At 39.3% G+C, this 20,707-nt stretch overlaps 1 protein-coding gene across 1 annotated transcript in view; it reads left to right on the top strand.

Moving 5' to 3' along the window:
- The window catches only part of niban2b (niban apoptosis regulator 2b), a 46,267-nt gene that overhangs the window by 20,359 nt on the left and 5,201 nt on the right, over positions 1 to 20,707 (top strand). Inside the window, exons 5-11 of the mRNA XM_044363157.1 lie at positions 1,694 to 1,861; positions 9,035 to 9,150; positions 11,214 to 11,318; positions 11,541 to 11,703; positions 17,486 to 17,673; positions 17,825 to 17,980; positions 20,586 to 20,699. Of these exons, the coding sequence (XP_044219092.1) occupies positions 1,694 to 1,861; positions 9,035 to 9,150; positions 11,214 to 11,318; positions 11,541 to 11,703; positions 17,486 to 17,673; positions 17,825 to 17,980; positions 20,586 to 20,699 (1,010 nt within the window). The remainder of the gene's footprint in view (positions 1 to 1,693; positions 1,862 to 9,034; positions 9,151 to 11,213; positions 11,319 to 11,540; positions 11,704 to 17,485; positions 17,674 to 17,824; positions 17,981 to 20,585; positions 20,700 to 20,707) is intronic.

Genomic DNA, 20,707 nt, shown 5'->3' with positions numbered 1-20,707 from the left:
AGGATTCAATTTAGTTGACCATTTTTATGGTTAGAGGTCCAAAAAAGGAAATGTTTTCATAATATTCCCAAATAAGTTTATTCCTGTTAGGGAGGGACAACCTCTAAAGCCTCTTAGACCATCATGGGGCACTAAAATTCTAAACTGTAATCCAGGATTGTAATAATTAAGATTATATATGCATTATAAGGCTGAGGATGTGAGACTGTAGTCCAGAAAGGCATGGAGGCGTGTGGGAAAAGTGAGTTGGTGTTTGTACAATAGGCCTGGGGGGTCATCTGCCATGTCTGATGGCTCATATAAATGTCATATTTAATCCTTTAGACATGAGAGCAAACTGGTTGTGTTTGAGCCCTCCAGAGACTGCTCAAAACACTCTGGGTTGTATTACCTTCATATTCATATTTAAATCATAAGCAAAGCAGATGTAGCTGCACGTGTCTTTGGTGGCAGTAGTTAGGGATAGTTACAACTAAAACAGGATAACAAACAGTAGTGTTTAAGGATTCTAGTTTATTGTTAGATGAAATATTGTTGCTGCATTGAATTATGGTGTCACATATTGTATTTATTCTGCATCATATTATTCCTGACATCCTCTATGCCTTATTTATAACTACACCATTACATCATAATCAGAGATAAGTTGCTATTTGCAGGGATGGGTATTGTTCAGGTTTGGCAGTACTCTTCCTTTATTTAATGGGATTCAAATTTATAACATGGTGAACCAGAGCACGTTATGCAAAGTGCTCATAGCCTGCTGTATAGTGTTGTTTACAGGGAGGGAGAGAGAGATTTAACCTCCAGACAAGCTCATGTCTAAACAGCAGTGAGTCGATATAAATGTACACAGCTAGTTAAGATGCCTCAAACCAGGTAACACATCAGATGTAAGGAGGCGTTTGAAACTGTATGTCATAGAGTTGCTTAATATTGACAGCAAGAAGACCAATGGGAGCACCACAGCAAGCTGTGCTTAAAGGATGGGTTTGAGTTTTTTCAAGTCTGTTTTAATATAATACTGACATGCCAATATGTACATAAACAAACAGAAATTTTACAAAAATTGAAACACAACGACAAATAATGGGTGCATAATCATTAGTGAGGGGAAAAAGTAAATTTAACAGTTTAACTTTGAACTTTCAATGAATGACATTCAAACAGCAATAGCGGTGCTGAGTGCTGCTGGAGCATATTGGTAATAAGGTTGTGACCAATCAGGGACCATTTTATTTGTGGCCCAACTGTTTTTCCTTTTACTGTGGATTGTTGTGCATTTGTCCACTGAATACGAATCTAGACTCTAAGGTTTTCCCTGTGAGATTATCAAAAAGTACTTCTGATGTCTTTGGCTGCCTCTGACTTCACTACCCTCGCCTTAAATGATATTGGTCTCATTGAGTTTAGTATGACATTTTTTGTGTCTCCAGAATGATTGGATCTTGGCTGCTGTTTGAAATAATGTTTTATGGGTTTTACAAATTCTTGACTACACAACAAGCATTGTGCAAGCAATGCTGGACCTGCTGAAGACTACATGAACCTCCTCAAATACATTTCAAGACATCCTGAACACATTATAATACAAGAACTATAATAAGCTGCTTGTTTCAGACCACATTAGATTGCACTTTCTGCATAAGTCAATGTTAATGTATATGTTTTGATGAACTTTTATTTTTCCCAGGTGTGAAAGCCAAGGTGGGAAGTTCACCCTTCCTTAAGTGTGCCACCCAGTTTCCTCTGATCCTCTGGCACCCGTACGCCCGTCACTACTACTTCTGCGTTGTAACGGAGAAAGAGCAACAGAAGTGGCACGCTGTCCTCCAGGACTGTGTCCGACACGCCAACGATGGTGAGTCCTGCTAGCAAATGATCAATAGACACACACACACACACACACACTCACACACATACACACACACACACACACACTTATCAATGCACTGATGGACTAACCATGACTAGACACCATGATTTCAATACCTTAAACTTTGTTCTTCTTCTTGGTACTTCTTATGATAGTTTGCATAGCCCTGTTCTAATAAGTACATCATTATATTTGTTAAGCAAAATATGAAAATATAAAACTCTTTTAAATCCATGGTAATACAGAGGACTGTGCTGATACCCCTTGGCAGGTTTATGGGATAAATGTGGATGAGTCCTTTTGATTTTTTTTTTCCTGTGGCTGCCCAGAGCTACAAGCTGAAGGGAGTGGCTCAAAGTCTCTGCACCAAGTGGCTTCCAATGAAACTAAATATCTGTGGCTTAAACATATTGGGCAATTTACTCTCTGTTCACTTGCCGTAGTGCCACAGGGACATTTTTTGTGGAAGAAGTGGAGATGAAGCTAGGGCAAGAATGTCTTTGCACAAGATCAGCAAGAATTTCCCTGCCTATCTAACTCAACTTGTATTACGAACAGAACGACCTTGAAAAATCCAGCACGTGATGTTGCCTGAGTAAAAAAGGCAGAACTCAACTGTGAGGGCAGTGTAGGAACCGGACAGTGAACAGCACGCACACACTAGAGTTATCTTGTAATTACTTTCAAAGGTGGTGTTTTGATTTAATGACTAAATAATTACCTTTTGTGAGATGAACATGAAGTATATTGTGAATACTTTCCATGCCGTCACAGAGAGACCAAGCAGAGTAGAACAGCAGTAAAAGACAAGACAGGCTGACCAACACACACTGCAGCAACAACTTAAACCAACTAAACAACTCTGTCTGTTTCACCTCAAAAACCCTGCACCCACTCAGCATCTTGGACAACGATGGCTTTCAGTGCAGCAGAAAGGTCTATCTCTCTCTCCCCCTCTCCATCTTCAGTCATACATTGGGTTGGATCAAGTGGGTATGGGGTGTTAGCCTTATCTCAGACTTTCAGCAACCTTAAAATAAAAATGTCCTCACAGCTCTGATGGAGCTCAGGATTCATTCCATAAGCTTCTTTTGATGCATTCATAAAAAGAACACCATTAGCTTTGTTTACTGCCTGTTGTGCTTCCACACTGAGAGCTTTTTGATGCATACCATGTTGCTGTGATGTTCCCTGTTAGATTCTTGCCCCCTCTCTCTCTCCTGGAGTTTTCTGTCTCTGTTCTGTCACATTGTCAATGGTTTTAAATACTGTACACTTAGAACTTCATTCTACCACAAACGACATCCACATTTTTATGCTCCTGTCTAGCAGTCGTAATGCAAGTAAGTGACCTTGCAAGGACATTTGGGACATAGCCTTGGTAGTACTTGACAGGCTGCTGAAAGTTCGACTGTAGAGAACACTGACTGGAGAAACAAGGTGAACAGTGGAAAACATTTGACCTCACTGTGGTTTACTATTCTCAAAAGCAGGGGTGTCACATCAGGCTAGTTGGATTCCTGATATTATCTCTGACATAATAGTCAAGTTAGACTACAAGTGACTGTGACTTTGTTACAGAGTAAAGATGGTCAAAAGTTCTTACAAACTTGTGGTTTTAGAGTGCTTCATCAGGTCTTTGAGTTCTCAGGTGTGTATGTAGCTGCCACAATCACAGGCAAATGTGAAACTGGCACAGGACTGAAAGTGGAAATAGAGTAAATACATCATGGCATCATGCCATGATGTATTAACCTGGTTGCCATAGCGCCTAGCTCAGACTAGAGTTGTGCAAGAGGTGTGACCTGAGAGGAACCTGTGGCCTATAACAAGGCTTTGTTCTACCTTCATCTGTGCGGTTTTCTTCAGCCGAGGGTTCATTAACTGACAGGTGCTTCTGTCTGTCCACCAGACCTGTACTTACATTCTCAGACACACAGTTTGTAGTTATTTAGGACACAAGTGTGAATGGACAAATAGGTGTTTGTGTTGTTAAGAAATTAGTGCTGAGTGCAGATTAGCAGGTACATCTTTGCAGCAGTGTTTTTAAGTACACATGAACAAAAGCCAGTGGAACTGCATAAGTGACATTCTGCTGTTTCCCCTTAAAACAACAACGTTGTATTTTGTCTGAAATTCAGACAATGATTCAGAATTTTCACAAACAATCAAGGTGCAGCTACAGAATAAAATATTCATATGCAATAAAATTACTATTTTGAACAAAGTACAAATGTAAGAACTGGTGGTGTCAACAAATCCCATTAGAAGACCAAAATCACTGATGTGTTTGTCTGTCTCTCAATACTGCGTCAGCTCTAAGCCCATTGGATCCTGATGAAAATCTTTAAAAATGCTTCAAATTAACTTCTTTTTTTTTTTTTTTTAAAGGTTCAGTAATTTCCTAAACAGCTGGTCACTGTAGTTTTTAGTAAACTTTACTCAAACAGGAGGAAGTAGTGCAGTTGTTGGGGACCGTTTTCAGTGGAGGATGAATACACATCTGTTCTAGTATTTCTGACAGCAGGATGGTGTGTGTGTGTGTGTGTGTGTGTGCGCGCGCGTGTGTGTGTGTATATGTGTGTGTGTGATTGAGTGAAAATAAATTACAGTTGTGTGTTCATGGTAATGAAGGAACATGTCACAGTCCAACACTGTGACTCATTGACATTTTTAAGTCTGACATCACATCTGACATAATCTGTTTGCCATCAAAGGTATTTTTTAATCAATTGTGAAGTTCTTTATTATTAAATGAGTAAAGTATTTGGGACATAAGATATTACTTATACTTGATATAAGGATCAATTCAACGTTGGTTTTGCGTCTTTTATGGCATTTGTTGACAGGAACAGAACAGACTTATCTGTTTATTGCGATCACTCCTAAATTATCAGTATTTATGGTCAGTAAATCCAGCCAAGAAAACAAAGTACACACTATATGTTGTAACAGTTGTGAGTAGTTAGTGTAACAGGAATCCAGAACATAGAATGTGGTCCAGCACGACACACAGCCTTATTTCTAAATGTTTGGTGGTGTTTTCTGTTGGTTATCCTGCTACTCACTGGCATGGATTGGATTTTAATTTCATCACAGTCATTCTTTAAACCAGCTTAGTGCTTGGACAACTTGAAATGACACTTTCACATTTGCATGTCATGAATCAGTGTGCACTTCAAACAAAATGTAATACAGCTTTGGCAGTGAGTCGGAGCTTCACTTCATCTCAGTGCTGTACGGTGACGTGCACATCTTCCTCGGTAACTGAGGGATTTGATATTTCAGGCCAGAGGCAGTGCGAGTGGTTCACAGTGTGGATTAACAACAGCACTTTGTTTAGACTGCACTATGCCACTCTGTCTTTATTTAATTTCTTTTAAATTCCTTAAGTCTGTCTCACTCCGACTGTTTCTGTTGCCATTTATTTCAGTGGGTTTCTTCTCAGGTAAAAGATAATTTTATATTGTGGGGAAATTGGTTGTAATTTTCAGTCATAAAACTTGAATATAGGAGAACATACAAATTAGTCGAGTTGAAACGATGTCTTTACAGATTGTCTCACCTCTAAACTAGATTAGCATGCTGAATGTCTCAACAGTGCAGACCGTGATTGGAAACCTGTGTGAGTTGTGAGGGAAGGGGCTGTGAGAAACAAGAAAGAGGAAATGACACCAATAGTTAACATGCCTCAGCCGTGACACAGGCCAGCTGCGTGACGTATGAGCGCCTGAATGACTCCATATGTTCTCTGTGTGCCACACAAAGCAACGCTTCATAGACCTGCACTAACTTTTTTTAACAGCTCTGTTAAACAAGGTGTGGGTGCACCGATCTCACCCCGGGTAAACAAGTCATTCTTCTTCAAACAGAGGGTTCTGTCTATGTATCGTGGAGTGATGCATGTCTGGACTAAATGACTACGGGGGCCCTGGGGCCTAGAATTAGCCATGGGCCCCCACTGAGTTCTGCCCCCTCTTCCTCTCTGTTCATTTTGCGTCTTTTCTCTTGTTTCTCTGTTAACATTTTGTTAAATCTGACAGCAATCTTAACAACAGCTAATGCAGCTTCAGGATGAAATATTGTTCTTTTGAAAGCTGTCTGATTGAGTGGCAGGGTATTACATTAGTTGTCATTTATTGGTAGGGGCAGCAGAACAAGCTGCAAATGCAAAATGAAGATATTATCACATCATAACGTTGGTCTGGGGAACATGTTAGCAAACAGTTGCCTGTTATACACCCAACAGACACAGAGCAACGTTAGCATCCATTTGGAGTTGTATGAAGTCCAATGTTCACTCTGTTTTTAACTGTTTTTGTCTCCACCGACTCCTGAGAAAATATCTGGCTCTTTAGCTGCTAAATGCTCCACTATGTTCACCAGCTAGTTTCTATCTGTGTCTGTCACCTGTTTGCATTGGTGGAAAGTAACTAAGTACATTTACTCAAGTACTATACTTAAGTTGAGGTACTTGTACTTTGCCACTCCACTACATTTCAGAGGGAAATATTGTACTTTCTACTCCACTACATTTATTTGACAGCTTCAGTTACTTTTCAGATGAAGATTTGACACAATGGATAATATAACAAGCTTTTAAAATACAACACATTGTTAAAGATGAAACCAGTGGTTTCCAACCTTTTTGGCTTTTGACGTCTTACAAAAAGCAGTGTGTAGTCGGGGTCACATTTCACATGTCTATGAGTTGTTAACAGCTCCACCAAATAGTGATTTTTCCCTCTAAACTTCTCACATGCTTTCATTTCAATAAATGTTCAAATGATCCAATATTTCAGCAAAAATCAAAGATTAGAGAAAAAGTCCAAAAACTGAAAACAGATTTGTGTATCAGAACTTTGTTTTTTCTTCTTTCCTCTCCCATTAATCATCTCACGACCCCTCAGATTTATCTGCTGACCCTTTGGAGGGGCCCGACTCCTAAGTTGGGAACCACTGGACTACACTAGCTAACTGTATGTAAAGTAGTGTAAACTAGCTCCACCTCCAGCAGCTACAACAGTAACATGCTGCTCTAACACTGATGCTTCACTATTAATAATCTAATGATGTCATATATAATAATATATCAGTCAGAGGGACCAAACCACTACTTTTACTGCAATACTTTAACTACATCAAGCTCATAATACTTATGTACTTTTACTTAAGTAGAATTTTTCATGCAGGACTTTTACTTAATGAATTATTTTTACATTGCTGTATTGGTGCTTTTACTGAAGTAAAGTATCTTGAGTATTTCTTTCACTGACTGTCTGTTGCTGAACAGGTAGAGTACAGTGGGTTTATCAGGGTTCATCAGTGAAAACAGTTGCCTGCTGGTGCTGGAAACAAGATTCATGAGTTCTATGAAATTTAGCCAAAACAATAAAATGTGGTATGTAAAACCAAAACGGTGAGCAGAAAGAGGCTAAAAGGCCCTGCAGAGTTGCAGCGTTGGTGATAATTCTCTGTAGGTTTGTCACTAGTTGACATCTTTCACATTACAGAGTCATTTGACCCATTGTTAATATGAAAATATTATTCAGCTTTAAATTGTTTTGCATGTTTTGAGAAAAAAATTCTAAAATTTTATTACAAACAAACAGTGCAACAGTGTGCTTGGAAATATATTTAAGAGGGTGTAACCAGAATACACAGTTAATCAAGCATCAACAACTCTGATACATCAAGGTATTTCATCGCTGCTTCCCACCCAATATAGCATTTTAGTTTTATTCTTGTTTGGAAAGAAATGAATATGATTCTAAATCCAAGTGTACTTCGTGGTGTTTTTATCAGCCGCTATAGTGATAGACATCAGGGTGACATGATGCAACTAGGACCCCTATCTGGACTTGAACAAGAGATGTTGTGGTTATGTACACTCCCAAGACCCCTTCTCTTTTTACCCTTTATTTTTGGGCGTTTCTGGTGGATTGGAGGCCTATAATAGTCTGTCTAAAACAGATTTGCATTAAAAGCAGAAACGGTTATGGTAACTCTGATGTGTGTTTGAACAATCTGTTTCTGTCAGCCTTTAATGCATCCTCTCTTTTTCAATATGCCAAGTTTTCCACTTCAGCCCAGCTTTAAAACTTTTTTTTGTGATGATTTGGCTTTTTTTTTTTTTTTTTTTTTTTTTTTAAGATTTCTGAGGTTTTTTTAAGGCACACCTTTAAAATAAACATGAAAACAGGTGGTTGGGAATGTAATGGTATCATTGTTGTGAACTTTTTCATGTCTTTGTGTTTTTGTAAGTGTAAAACATTTTAAGAGGTTTTGAGAGTTGGGTAAAGCTTGATCCCCTTTTTTTTTCTCTCACTCACTGAACACACCAAAAATATCACAAGGGCTTACCCAAGACCTGTCATTCAGTTTGAGCTGCATTAAAAAGTTGTCTAATGTATGCTTGAGTCAATGTTCAAATCCAGAATATGTGATGTGTGTACGGAGGAGCCAGAGGAAGGGGCTGGAAATCCCAATTTTGGGTTTGTTTGAAATCCTCTCATACCATCTGAGGCTCAGTCAAAATAAAATAACCCTCCTAGAGAGGGTCTTGGGACTTCCTGCCTCTAGCACTACTAGGAACTCTGGCCCCCGTCTCTGCCCTCCCCCCACACACACTTCCTGGCTTTGTCATAGTTGAGCATTCTTGCACACTGTCCAATAAGGGTGAACAGCATCTCAGAATTAGCATGTTTTCTTTTATCACAGCACTCAGTGTTAACATGCTTTTCTGGCTTTGAGCAGATATTCGTTTTCTTTGGAGGCCAGACAACTTAAGGAATGTAGAGAGGTTCAACTTTGAGTCTCAAAGGCCTTCTCTTTCTCACGCACCATTTGACTGCGCTGTTGGCAACTGCCAGTCGAGCTAAAACGGCACACACCCATACACAGACACACCCATATATATAATTTGATTTAAGTTACTAATAATAACCCCTGTCAGAAGGGGGGGTACAAAAGTCCCATACTCCAGCTGCAAGTTGGTCTTGAGAAAATGTGAGCAAAATGATGTGAAGGTTGCACAGGACTTGGCTCTTAAATCCATGAGGCTGCAAGTGCAGGAAAACATTTGGATTCTCACAATCTGTCCAAACTACAGTGTGCTTAAATTCTAACAGCTAAAAGATACCAATGTTCCTGTTCCAGGTTTGTCAGAGGAGAATAAAATCCAAACACCAGCCTTCACCGATGCTGTACGACTCTACCGCCAAGCTAAAGGGCACTATGGCACCTGGGAAATGATGTGTGGTGTACAGTCACAGGTAAGCATGGCACTAGTAACTTCTATCACTTTCATCTGCACCCTCACCTGGGGTTTAATTGTTTCTATTACTATGCTCCAAGCTATAGTTGTTCCAAAATATTGTAGTGGGAAGGGGAGAAACCTGACTCCTGACATGCATAATGTGAACAAGGGTTTTACAGTCATTGCAGCAATGCAGATGACTTCTCTAAATTCCTCCTTTAGCCTGATTTCTCACAGTAAGCTGGTTTATTGTGTGCATGTAAAGTTAGACTATTTACTGTCTGCTAAGTGTTTCCACTTCAGATATATTCATGCTTTGTGTGCCCTGAAGGTTTATTAAAAGGCTTTAAATGTGCTGTATCGCAGGTGTGGTCTGGCCCAGGTTTCTATAGCCTACCTCTGGCGTTGAACAGGTTATTCTGGATGCTGCAGTCCACAAAGCCATCAAATCGTCATGATGTCTATATGATTATAGATATTGGAGATTTTACAACCTTGTATTAGCTAATGAATCCTAAAAACAACTTGAGGAATTGACCTGCTAGTCACCCATAGTTAAATATTTAGTAGCTGTTGGCTGGTGTGTATGTCCCACCCTAAAATTCCTCTCACATGGTCCGCTAAGTGAATTGGCTTTTGAACAGAACCAGTTTGTGTTCTCCAGTAATTCACTGTGGTAGAATAGCTACTTTTTTATGTTGGCTTAACCTTGTTAGAGAGTCTGTCTGCGGTGCAGTGGAGGCTTCACCCTGTTGGGGCTGTGCTATGATGTCTGAGATCCTTTCATGAGCTTATAATCACTATTTCACCAATTTAACACATGTGCACTACAGTCAGGCAATAAATCAAATGATAATTATATGATCTAGCATTCAGTGGGACCCGTAGTTGACCCTTAGTGAACATCAAGTATTTGCGACCATGGAAAGTAAATAGTTGGTCATACAGCACAACACTAAATTGCTATTGCTGAGTTGGGTCAGTGGGGCAACTTAAATCAGAAGATTTGAACAGATTCTGTAGACGTCAGTGAGAGCACACTTTTTACTGCACGCTTGTTGTTGTGATGCTGCTCTGAGGAAAAATCAAGTGCTCAAGTGTCCATCCATTTTTCTTTTGGAAGTTCATAAGAGTTGTCTTCTTGTTAGCTGATGCAAATTCCATTCATTTATGATAATATATGCAGCATCTGCAAAGAATTAGTTTAATATTTCCTCCTGACTTTACTGAGTTTACATGTGTTTTTATATATTCCAAAAGAACCTGCTGCACTAATTTCTACTTCTTTCTACAAGATATGTCATAGTTGTGTTTTACTGTATGTTTAAACAATTGAACACTGCAGATCCTTATATATTTACTTAAAAAATAAGTAATTATGAAAATGATATGAATATTATGTGAAATATGACTGTAATTTGCTAACATTGTTTGCTAATCCTCCAGTAATTTGTCTAATATGCATAAAAGTTTATATTTAATTCAGTCATTTTATATCACTATGTATACAGTATATATACTGTATATATCATAATATGGTAAATTATCCAGAAATTCAAAGAAAACAATCAAACAAATGCAGACGCTTCGTAAGACTGATGCAAACATCCTGTAATTCCAGTTGTAAATCAGGCTGCATTGAACTAATACAACCAGAGATATTAAAGGGATAGAAAAATGTCTTAATGCTTTTCAAATGTCATCACACAGTATATGTTCTCATATTTTACACAGAATGGTCTGCATTACAAAAAATGTCTAGACAGAACTTCATATGATATATGTGTAATATGGTGGCAACAAATGTCAAAAATCATTTCATACATTTATCCTCCTGTCTTATATTGAGAAGATTTGAGACTTGGTTCAGAGTTTTCAGCAAGGAGGCCGAACAAAATCTTATTGTTTGAGTGAAAAGTCGGTGTGCAGAGTGCAAAAATCCATTATTTGTTAGACTGAAGCCCAGAAACAGGCCAGAGACAAACTGTCCCATGGAGCATGGTGCTCTTACTGCTGACTGGAATAATATAGTTTATACCAGTTTAGTGAGTGAGGTGATTGTGATATGTTTGTTGGTAGATCCTGTCTAACCTGGTCATGGAAGGTCTTCTCCCAGAGCTGAGGGAGCTCATCTCCCCTCGACTCAAAGGCAAACTGCATGAGAGGCAGAGGAACTGGATGCTGGTAAGAAAATCTCAGCTGCATGTATTTCTGTTTTATTATTAATTGAAGGTTATTTCCCAGTTGTAGTATTAGTACATTTTTAGAAAATGTTAACACTTACCTGACAGCAGAGAGAACTGAAACAAAAATACAAAATAGACTTGTAGGTTTGGTTCATTGGAATTGGGGATGTGAGAAGAGCAGGAAGTTCTGGCTACAGGTGTGTTTCTCCTGCCTGTGCAGATCAGTGATGCGGTGTACAGCCTGGTGCAGGAACAGTGCCAGGCCCAGTACGAGGTGGTGGTACAGAAGTGTGAGGCGAGCCACCCCTTGCTGGAGGCTTCTATTCGCACAGACATGGACCAGATCATCACCTCCAAGGAGCACGTCACCAACAAGATCCGAGGTTAGGCCTGTTTTTTTATGCCCGTTTTTGCCTTTTCAGTAATGGTCTCAATTCTTTACTTCTGTACTGCTCAAATTAAATATATGGAGTTGGCAGTCACTGTGTGTGTTATACTTAAATGTATTAAAGATTTCTATTACTTAATTTTAAAGTGAGATGCTACTTTCAATTCTACATAGCTGTCTCTAAATGAAGGATCGTTGAAAGTTTGTTTGCTGCAATTACTTATAAATTAATAATACATGAATATAAATTAGATACATTTAATTGCATCTTTAAAATGATCAGTTTATTGATTAAAATTAATAGTTTATTCAAATCATTATTAATCATCAACACAAATTTGATCAAACAATCATCCAACTGCAGTAGGATAGTTCATTTCCCCACCTGCAAACACACACACTGTACATGGATGAACATTTTCACACAGACTCATCTTACATCGATACTTTACACTCCATTTAACCTCCGTTCTGCATTTGTACAAGTGTTCATCAGCAGTCTGACAGCCCCCCATCCTTGTCAGACAGCGGAAACCAGGCAGACCAGCAGCATTCCTCACACTCTGTATGAATGGAGGAGGAGCTCAGCTGCAGCTGTGTTGCACTGGCTGTATGAAAGGAATCCCAGAGAGTAGTGGAGATTAGTATCATAGTAACCAAATAAAACATGAAAGAAGAAAGGAGAAATGCAGGGCTGATTGATATGATACCTGTTCACCAAGGAAACTATAAAAGAAGGAAGGGTCATTACATCATAATACTAACGTGTGCATCTTCCATACCCTATGGGAGATGCATGGAGAAGCACACTTAGAATCCAACATGTCTTCATCGTGTGATCTTAGATGAAGAAATGCCTCTACCAAATGAAAGAACACACTTCACAGAATAATGACTGATTTTATTCAAATGTGCGCATTTGATCATTTTCTGTTGATCTCCAAATAGTATCCAAAAATGATTATAGGCATAATTTACAGGGCTTATGGTAAGTCAAATTAAAATGCTCACCATGGCAAATTCAAAAAAAAAAAAAAAACCTCCAAGTGACGTGTCCCTTGAAAATGAGTTTAGGATAAATAAATATTGTTAACAAAATCTGTGTTCTTCATTCCGGCTCTCTTCCTTTTATTTTGATAAATGATTGACAGGGCTAATAATAGCTAATGTTATCAGAATATCACACATACAAATGAAACGTTTACAAACCTCCTCTGATTATTAATTGTGCATTGATATAAACCAACTATAGGGGAGAACGGGCTAAATAGAGCCAGTGGGTAAAATGAGCCACCCCCTTTATCAAGGTAACCATAAGCAAAAGTAATCATGTGACCACAAATTAAGAAAGTATAGTTCATGTTACTCAATCCATCTTGGACTCAAGCATATGGAGAGAGTGGTCAGCAAAACAGACACAAACATGCTGTACATACAGACGGGTGGCAAATTAAAGGAAAAGCCGACATAAAGTGTCTTTGTAAGGTGTTGGGCCACCAGAATAGCATCAATACGCCTTGGCATTGATTCTACAGTCTCTGAACTCTTCTAGAGGGATGAACACCATTCATCCAAAAGATATTCCCTCATTTGGTGTTTTGCTGATGGTGGAGAGCGCTGTCTAACACATCAGTCCAAAATCTCCCATAGGTGTTCCCATAGGTCGAGATCTGGTGACTGTGAAGGCCATAGAATATGATTCACATCATTTTCATACTCATCAAACCATTCAGTGACCCCTTGTGCCCTGTGAATGAGGGCATTGTCATTGAAATGGAAATATATACACTTATGTTCCTGTCTTAAGATTATGTTACACTGCCTTATAGTCAAGAGCTCATTGTAAGACTTTATGATCTCTGCTTCCCGTATGAAAATGTTCCTAACAGATACTATCAAAGGTGAGGTGTCACTGTAACTTTAGAGGGAATGTCCAGGGAGGAAAGGCAGATAAGGATTTGACCTTCAACTCTTAATTCTCAGCAGAGACCGAAAGAAACTCCCTAGAGATACGTTGAATTAATTAAAAATAACTGTTAGGGTGATGAATATAGGATGATTGTGATGCATGTGGCTGTGTATGCAAGTACCAAGACTGAACTTCATTCAACATCTCTTCACTACTACACTACCTGCCCCTAGAGCTTTGAAGTGTGGCCATAGACTGTATAATAATAAATGGACGTAGCCACCATGACCTCACACACTGGTGCGTTCACGTTTTGAAGCCTCAAGTTTGTCATTTTGACCATCACCATCTTGGATTTTTGGAGCCAGAAGTGATGATATGTGACCATATTTGGTAGGGGTGCGCAAAAAAAATCGATTTACATAAGAATCGCGATTCTATCTCTGCCGATTCAGATACATTTTTCAGTCTTGCCACGATCCATTTTTTCCTGACATGAATTAGCTCGCTAAATCCCATTGATGGTGCAATGACGCCGCCCCGGCGCCCATGTTGACTGAGTGGACTAAAGGAACATAAATCTTACTCAGGTTGACATTGAGTAGCAAATGTTTACATTTGATTCAGTGTGATCTTTATTTGAGACCTATAAAAGTGTCTGCTGCAGTCAAATGGAAAGAGTAACTCAAAACATCAATCTAGAATCAAATCTATGAACGTATTGAATTGAGAACTGATTTTGAATCGCGAATCGTTTTGAATCACAAATTGATTGTGAATCGAATCGTGACCCCCAAGAAATCGAATCGAATTGTGAGATTTCCTGAATCGTGCACCCCTAATGTTTGGATGAGAGGTTGGAGCTGACCCTAACACTAGCTGCTAGCTTGGTTATCACAGTGCATTTGATGCACTATGGTTAACTGTAGGGGTGCAACGGATCACAAAACTCACGGTTCGGATTGTATCACGGATTTGAGTCACGGATTGGATCATATTTCAGATCAGCAAAAAAAAAAAAAAGGGGGAGGAGACTTGCTTTCCATATATTCTGTAAAGCATTTACAGCAAGGACCTTTTGCCCATGGTTTTAAATGAATCAACATTCAAGATGTCCAATATTTAAATAATATCTTAAAATATGTGAAATATTCAAAGCTCAATTGTTAAATTAAATTGCAATATGAAGCATGATACGTTCCTCTTTTAAATATGCTTGTGAATGAAACAACAGCCTGTGTCCACATCATCAAAACTTGTGTGTAAACATACCTGCAGATGTCACTTCGGACCCGTTAGATGCTGGTTTGGTCGTTGCTCTTCAAAATCCCTGGTAGCGACGCGCTGTCTGTCTATGACTTGTACTTACAGCAGTTTGTTTACTTTGTCTTAAATGAGACATTACATTTTGCAATTAATCCACGGTTCACATGCAAGCTGAACTGGGGGGGGCGATCTGTACGAATGACGGATCAACGTAATAAGGTTATGCCTATTCTCTATTCTCTGTGAATCTGGGGTCATGCCATGTTTATATTACCTGACCAATGTTGTTGCCGTGGTAGCAACTTGTCCGTCACAACGACCCTACTTCTCACAACACAAGTGAGAGGTATGGTCATTCTCCCATAGACTTCTATACAGTCAGACTTATTTTTGGAGCCAGTGGAGTCGCCCCCTGATGGCCATTAGAGAGAATGCAGGTTTAAGGCACTTCCACATTGGCTTCACTTTTCATACCCAGAACTACCCGAGGGAGTGAGTGTGGCACCAATGTGCGTTCACGCCATGGATGTATAAAGAGAACTGGGTACAGTGTTGGAGGTGGGGCCCTGTTCATTCCTATGAAAGTTGCTTAGTGGTGCATGAAGCCAAAAAAGCCAGTTCCTGAAAACATACTGTGCGTGCTCTATGGGCCCAATGCACCTTTAGAGCATGTTCTTCCACCAACTGAGACAGCTAACTTCTGGTTTAGCCCTCTGGCTAACTTGAATGGGGATAAAGCGATTCAAACTTTCATAATGTAAGTCTATAGGAGAAAGTCTTTTTGGGACCAATAGCACGTGATGTTGTAATTACATGGTTTGGTCATGAGATCTGCTCATTAGTGTTAGCAATAGTAAAAACAAGAATTTCATATTGCGGAGCTTCAAGTTAAGTTTCAGAGTGCAGTAGTAGAGGACCTGAAACAATTAGAAAATATTAATACAACAACGTAGAGTGGTGCTGTACTGTGACAGAAATAAAGAGGAAATGCTTTGACATGAAGTTATAAGCTAAAAAACGTCTTTCTACAGCAAAGCGCTCTGTGTATGAGGCAGTCATGTGACAGTCACAGAGATATTAGAGGAGAGAATATTACGGTCTACAGTAGGTGATGTTACTGGACAGAGAGCTGCAGAGAGACACAGAGGCAGCTATCAGAATGAGAGAAGTTTCCTAGAAACTACACGTAGAAGGTAATGCGACCAAAATATGACAATGAAAATCATAGAATCTAAAAACCCTCTCTGTAAATTGACAGCCATGATGATGATATGGTGAGAAGAATATTAATTTTGCATTCATTTTGTTTTGTTATATATTTTATTTTAGTTGACTTTGGTATCATATTTAAACTTGAAATTCATTCAGATTAAGATGTTATAATTCTAACTCAAACAAGTGTTTCTCCCCTGTGAAGAAAGGCAGAGATAATCTATTTGTGACACTTACAACAGGTCTGCACCACTTGTAAATTCTGTTTGTACCTCAGCACGAGAAAATTGACAAACACAACTTTCTTAACTCGCTTGTACGTGCCACGTAAGAATGAATCTGTTCATATGAGTGCTTCTTGAATCGGGCCCAATGTTTTCCAATGTTAGTAGATTTAGACCAGTAAGAGATCCATGATGTAAATTGATAAGGTCAGGTTATTTTCCAGCCCTGGAATAATGTACAAGTGACATTAAAGCAAAGGGCCATCAAATAAAACACGGTAACCTGGAGATCCACTGATGTTTACTACATGAAAGAGTAAAATTCCTCCAAAAAAGAGGCATGGTGGCAGTTTTTTTTTTCCAGCTTTCAGTTTGACTTTGAAAGCATAATCAGGAGTAAGTAAAGCTGTCAGGAAACATAAGCTAATATATAGCCGGTGTGCCAGCTGTTCTCTGAGTTGCATCAATTAATCTGATGATGTCACAGGCTTAAACTATTAGTGAGGTTTAGTGGAGAGAGCATTTTATAAATATATAATCTTTTACTGTAATATTATGTTTGTATCTCATGTATTGTATATTTACTGTGTGGGGAATACTTTTCACTTACTTTCTATTAGGAACTCCCAATTTAACAGAAAGACACAAGCTCAACACATCTATTCAACACATGTATCTCGTTTCTGCACTGCACACGTTACCATGGCTCCAAAATGATTTGCATAAATATATACACCCCTTATACATATTGTTTCCTTGACAGTTCAAGACCAGAAGATGGATTTAACAGTAGTTTATTTTTTGAATTCACGATAAAATGATATATCTTCTATCATGAAATCCTGCTGTTGGTCTGCTTTGCTTTGACATCAGAAACTGCACTGATTGAAAGTGGACTCCTTTGCAGACGTTTTCGGTCCGGTTGTTCAGTCCAGAGCTTACTTAACAGCTTTCACAGCAGCCCAAACGCACCAGTTTGTTTTAACCAGACAGGTTAGGAGTTAAAGTACCCTTAGTTGCGTAGAAAGAAAAAGCAGAAAAATCCAGTAACATAAATGAGAAAAATGATCCTGTGTTGTCCAATCAAGAGCTGACTGAAAGATGAAGTGGAGGTGTGTCTGGAACTACGACCCCACATACATGTTAAACCCCATCTCTCCCCACAGCGGTGGTCCTCCCCAAGGCTGAGAAGCTGCTGAAAGTGAGCATCCAGCCCTACATTAGCTCCATCCTGGACGCCCTGATGGAGCCGACCAGCCGAGGCTTCTCTGAGGTCCGCGATGTCTTCTTCAGGGAGCTGGTGGACATGAGCAAGAACACGCTCAATGAGGGCACTAAGGAGACCGTGGCACAGGTAGGTGAGGGGGGGGAGTTGATCTTATATTACATGCTTGAACCGGTATCAGCAAACCATTATCATCAACCAGTCATCAAAACCATTTTATTGGTCCAGGTTGGTTTGTGAAACTGACTCTTTTTGTAAAAATAATTTTCCCTCCTCCCAGCACATGGAGAAGATCTCCATGCTGGCATTCCACCCGGTGAAGATGCAGAGCTGCTATGAGAAGGTAGAGCAGCTGACTCTGGAGGGTCTGCAGCAGAGGTTTGATGTCTCCAGCCCCTCAGTGTTCGTCCAGAGGGCCCAGATCCTCATGAGAGAGGTGACGCTCTAACACTGACTAACTACACTTTGCTTTTAGGATTGGGTTTAATTGCTAGAAGCTGAATGACTATCCAGCAAAATCTCCATGGTTAATAAGAGAGTTTCTGCCATTTCCTTTAAAATAAATATACATTTTTGCAACATTCTGACATTGGTTTTAGAACATCTTTCCAAAGGACTACAATTGAATATTAGCCAGCTGGCTAACACTGGCACATGTACAGAAATGTTGATTAATGCTTAGTGCCCGAAGAATTTTTATCAAAATTAGTACTCTTTCATCTCAAAATCGTAACTCTGTCAAACCAGAATGCACAGACATCATGCACACACTGTAAAGTTAATGGAACCAAAGACAGTTTAACATTGAGGAAAAAAGATGCTCCTTCTAACTTGAGTTTTTGAGCTTGATTGACAATTTCTGCACATAAAGACAAAACATTTACAAAATTTAGATTTTAATTTTTTAATCTCCTACAGCATGTATAGTTCTACTCACATGCAAAACTATGCCATTACTAGACACCCTAACTGGAAAAAAACAATATATGGCATGCCTGGGTGACTTTGCCATAAGCCTATAAATGAAGGAAATTAAAAACAAGCAAAAACACCCTGGGGCTCATTTCATTTATAAAGTGTGTGACACTTTACAAATGAGTATGTGTTGAAGTTAGAAGCTGCTCTCAGGCCATAGGTGCTGATTCTGTGACCACCCACAGGGAGCTGTAGCCACATCAGGAGATATGGGGCATAGCAGAGAATAGGTAAAGCAGAGTTTTGACTGTAAGCTAAACCTGTGTTCAGTCCTGTGTTACCTGATTGGCTCTAACACACAATAAGTTTCAAACCGAGGTTGCTGCAACCAATATAATGCATCCAGGCCATTAACATCCTTTTAAAAACAAGGTAGAATTCTCCCGTGACACCAAAAGCCTCCAGGGCCTGGACTGAGCACTGCCTCCACATGTAGCTGAGGATATCCCATCTGTCTTTGCACCTGTCACCCAGGATATCACGAGCAAGACAAGGTTTACTAATTATTTCCTAGGTTATATATAGAGTCCCATAGAGTTTTGGATTCTAACAAATCTCCAGCAAGAACTAAACAGCTATATAATAGGCAAATTAAATAGTTTTCAGTTTTCATGCAGTTTGTGCTGTGTGTTCATTCATCCAAGAGCAAGGCATTCAGCCCCAGAAATTCAATACTTCCTAAACTACACTAATGGTACCAAGGAGACACTGCCTGTAAAGGGTCACTCCAGTGATTTTAGTATTGCACTTTTGAACAATGGGGGGAATCACATAAGCCATATTAAAGAGAAGAATGGGCAAAATCACAACCCTATTGCCAGAGGATATTGTTGATGTATTGTAATGTATCCTCAAGTTACATTCAATGACAGGATGTTTTTATGTCTAGTGCCAACGTTTTTATGATTTTCACTTTCTACAGTATGTGTGCATGGAATGATCCTGGTTATGGCAAATAATCTAAAGTTTAGTTGTGGTTATAGTTAGGAAATTAAAACACTTGTGCAGGTTACATTTTAACGCCTACATCGTACACAGCAGAACTGTCCAATGGACATAATTCCTAGGATAGTGGAAACTGGTGCAGCAAAAGTGCTGGATTTTACTCTTCCGATAATTCACCTTAATATCGTCTTTCATTAGCCCCTCCCTTCCTGGAAAACACCTGTGACATCGTCATTATTTTCTCAGACTTGACAAAGCTCCCTACAGAGCCACAGAGGACGTTAAAGAGCAGTTTTCACAGGCTGAGTCGTGCAAACCATAACAAATAAACTGATCTGTGAGTGTAAAATTGGTTGAGTTCCCCTTTAAATATTCTCAATACAGTTTTGTTGCGATTTGTAATGTTTGAATTGTCCAAAAAAGAGACATCCAGAGGGGAAAGAGGAAGCTTACAATCTGCTTACAGTTATGCACTTTCCAAAATATTCATAACTGCTACCAGGCTCTTAGGATTCCTTTTAGATTCATGAAGACAAAATATGTGAATGTATGTTCTGTATTTGTGGCTTGGGAGCAGGATCACAGTCTGTATCTGATCACTGCAGGTTGAGAAATGAGGGGATCAGTACCATGAGATAATGAGGTCAATATTTGAGTTGTTGCCACAGGGAAGTCATTTAGTTATAAGTGAATTATTCAACACTTACTGTAGATGATGCTACAAAAGCTCTGTGGAGTCATTTGAGTTCATTTGCTGTCCTTGTTTGAACTGAATAGATGCTCCCTGCCGCCTGGTTTGATGATACCGACGTATAAACAAACTCCAGTTGATACTGTTGGAAAAGCGATTGTTTTAACATGCATTTAAGTGTCTTCAATATTAAAGCAGACATGTTTTGAAATGTCCAGTGGTGTGAGATCATTTAATTTATTTCCATTTCAAGACCTGACAGGCAGTGACCCTGTAGCCTCTCAGAAGTGAAGGGATTGTATGAGGTTCAGCTACAGGAGCAGTAGAACTGTAGGGAGTGAGCACCCTCTAATGGTGGTTCAGCTGTTCAGGAGAACAATAAATGAAGAGTCAGTATGAATTCTCTCTTTTTCTCTCTCTCTCTCTGCAGCAAATGGATGATGCAGTTTATACCTTTGAGCAGATTCTTCACCAGAGTTTAGAGTCTCAGGGTACAGAGGAGCTGTGTAAGACCATCCAGCGCTGCCAGGACAGAGTCATTAAGGTAAAGCA

This window comes from Thunnus albacares, chromosome 2 (genome assembly GCF_914725855.1).
Source record: "Thunnus albacares chromosome 2, fThuAlb1.1, whole genome shotgun sequence".
Classification (NCBI taxonomy): domain Eukaryota; kingdom Metazoa; phylum Chordata; class Actinopteri; order Scombriformes; family Scombridae; genus Thunnus; species Thunnus albacares.
The sequence above is the reverse complement of the archived record's forward strand: the minus strand, read 5'-3'. Positions and strand labels throughout refer to the sequence as shown.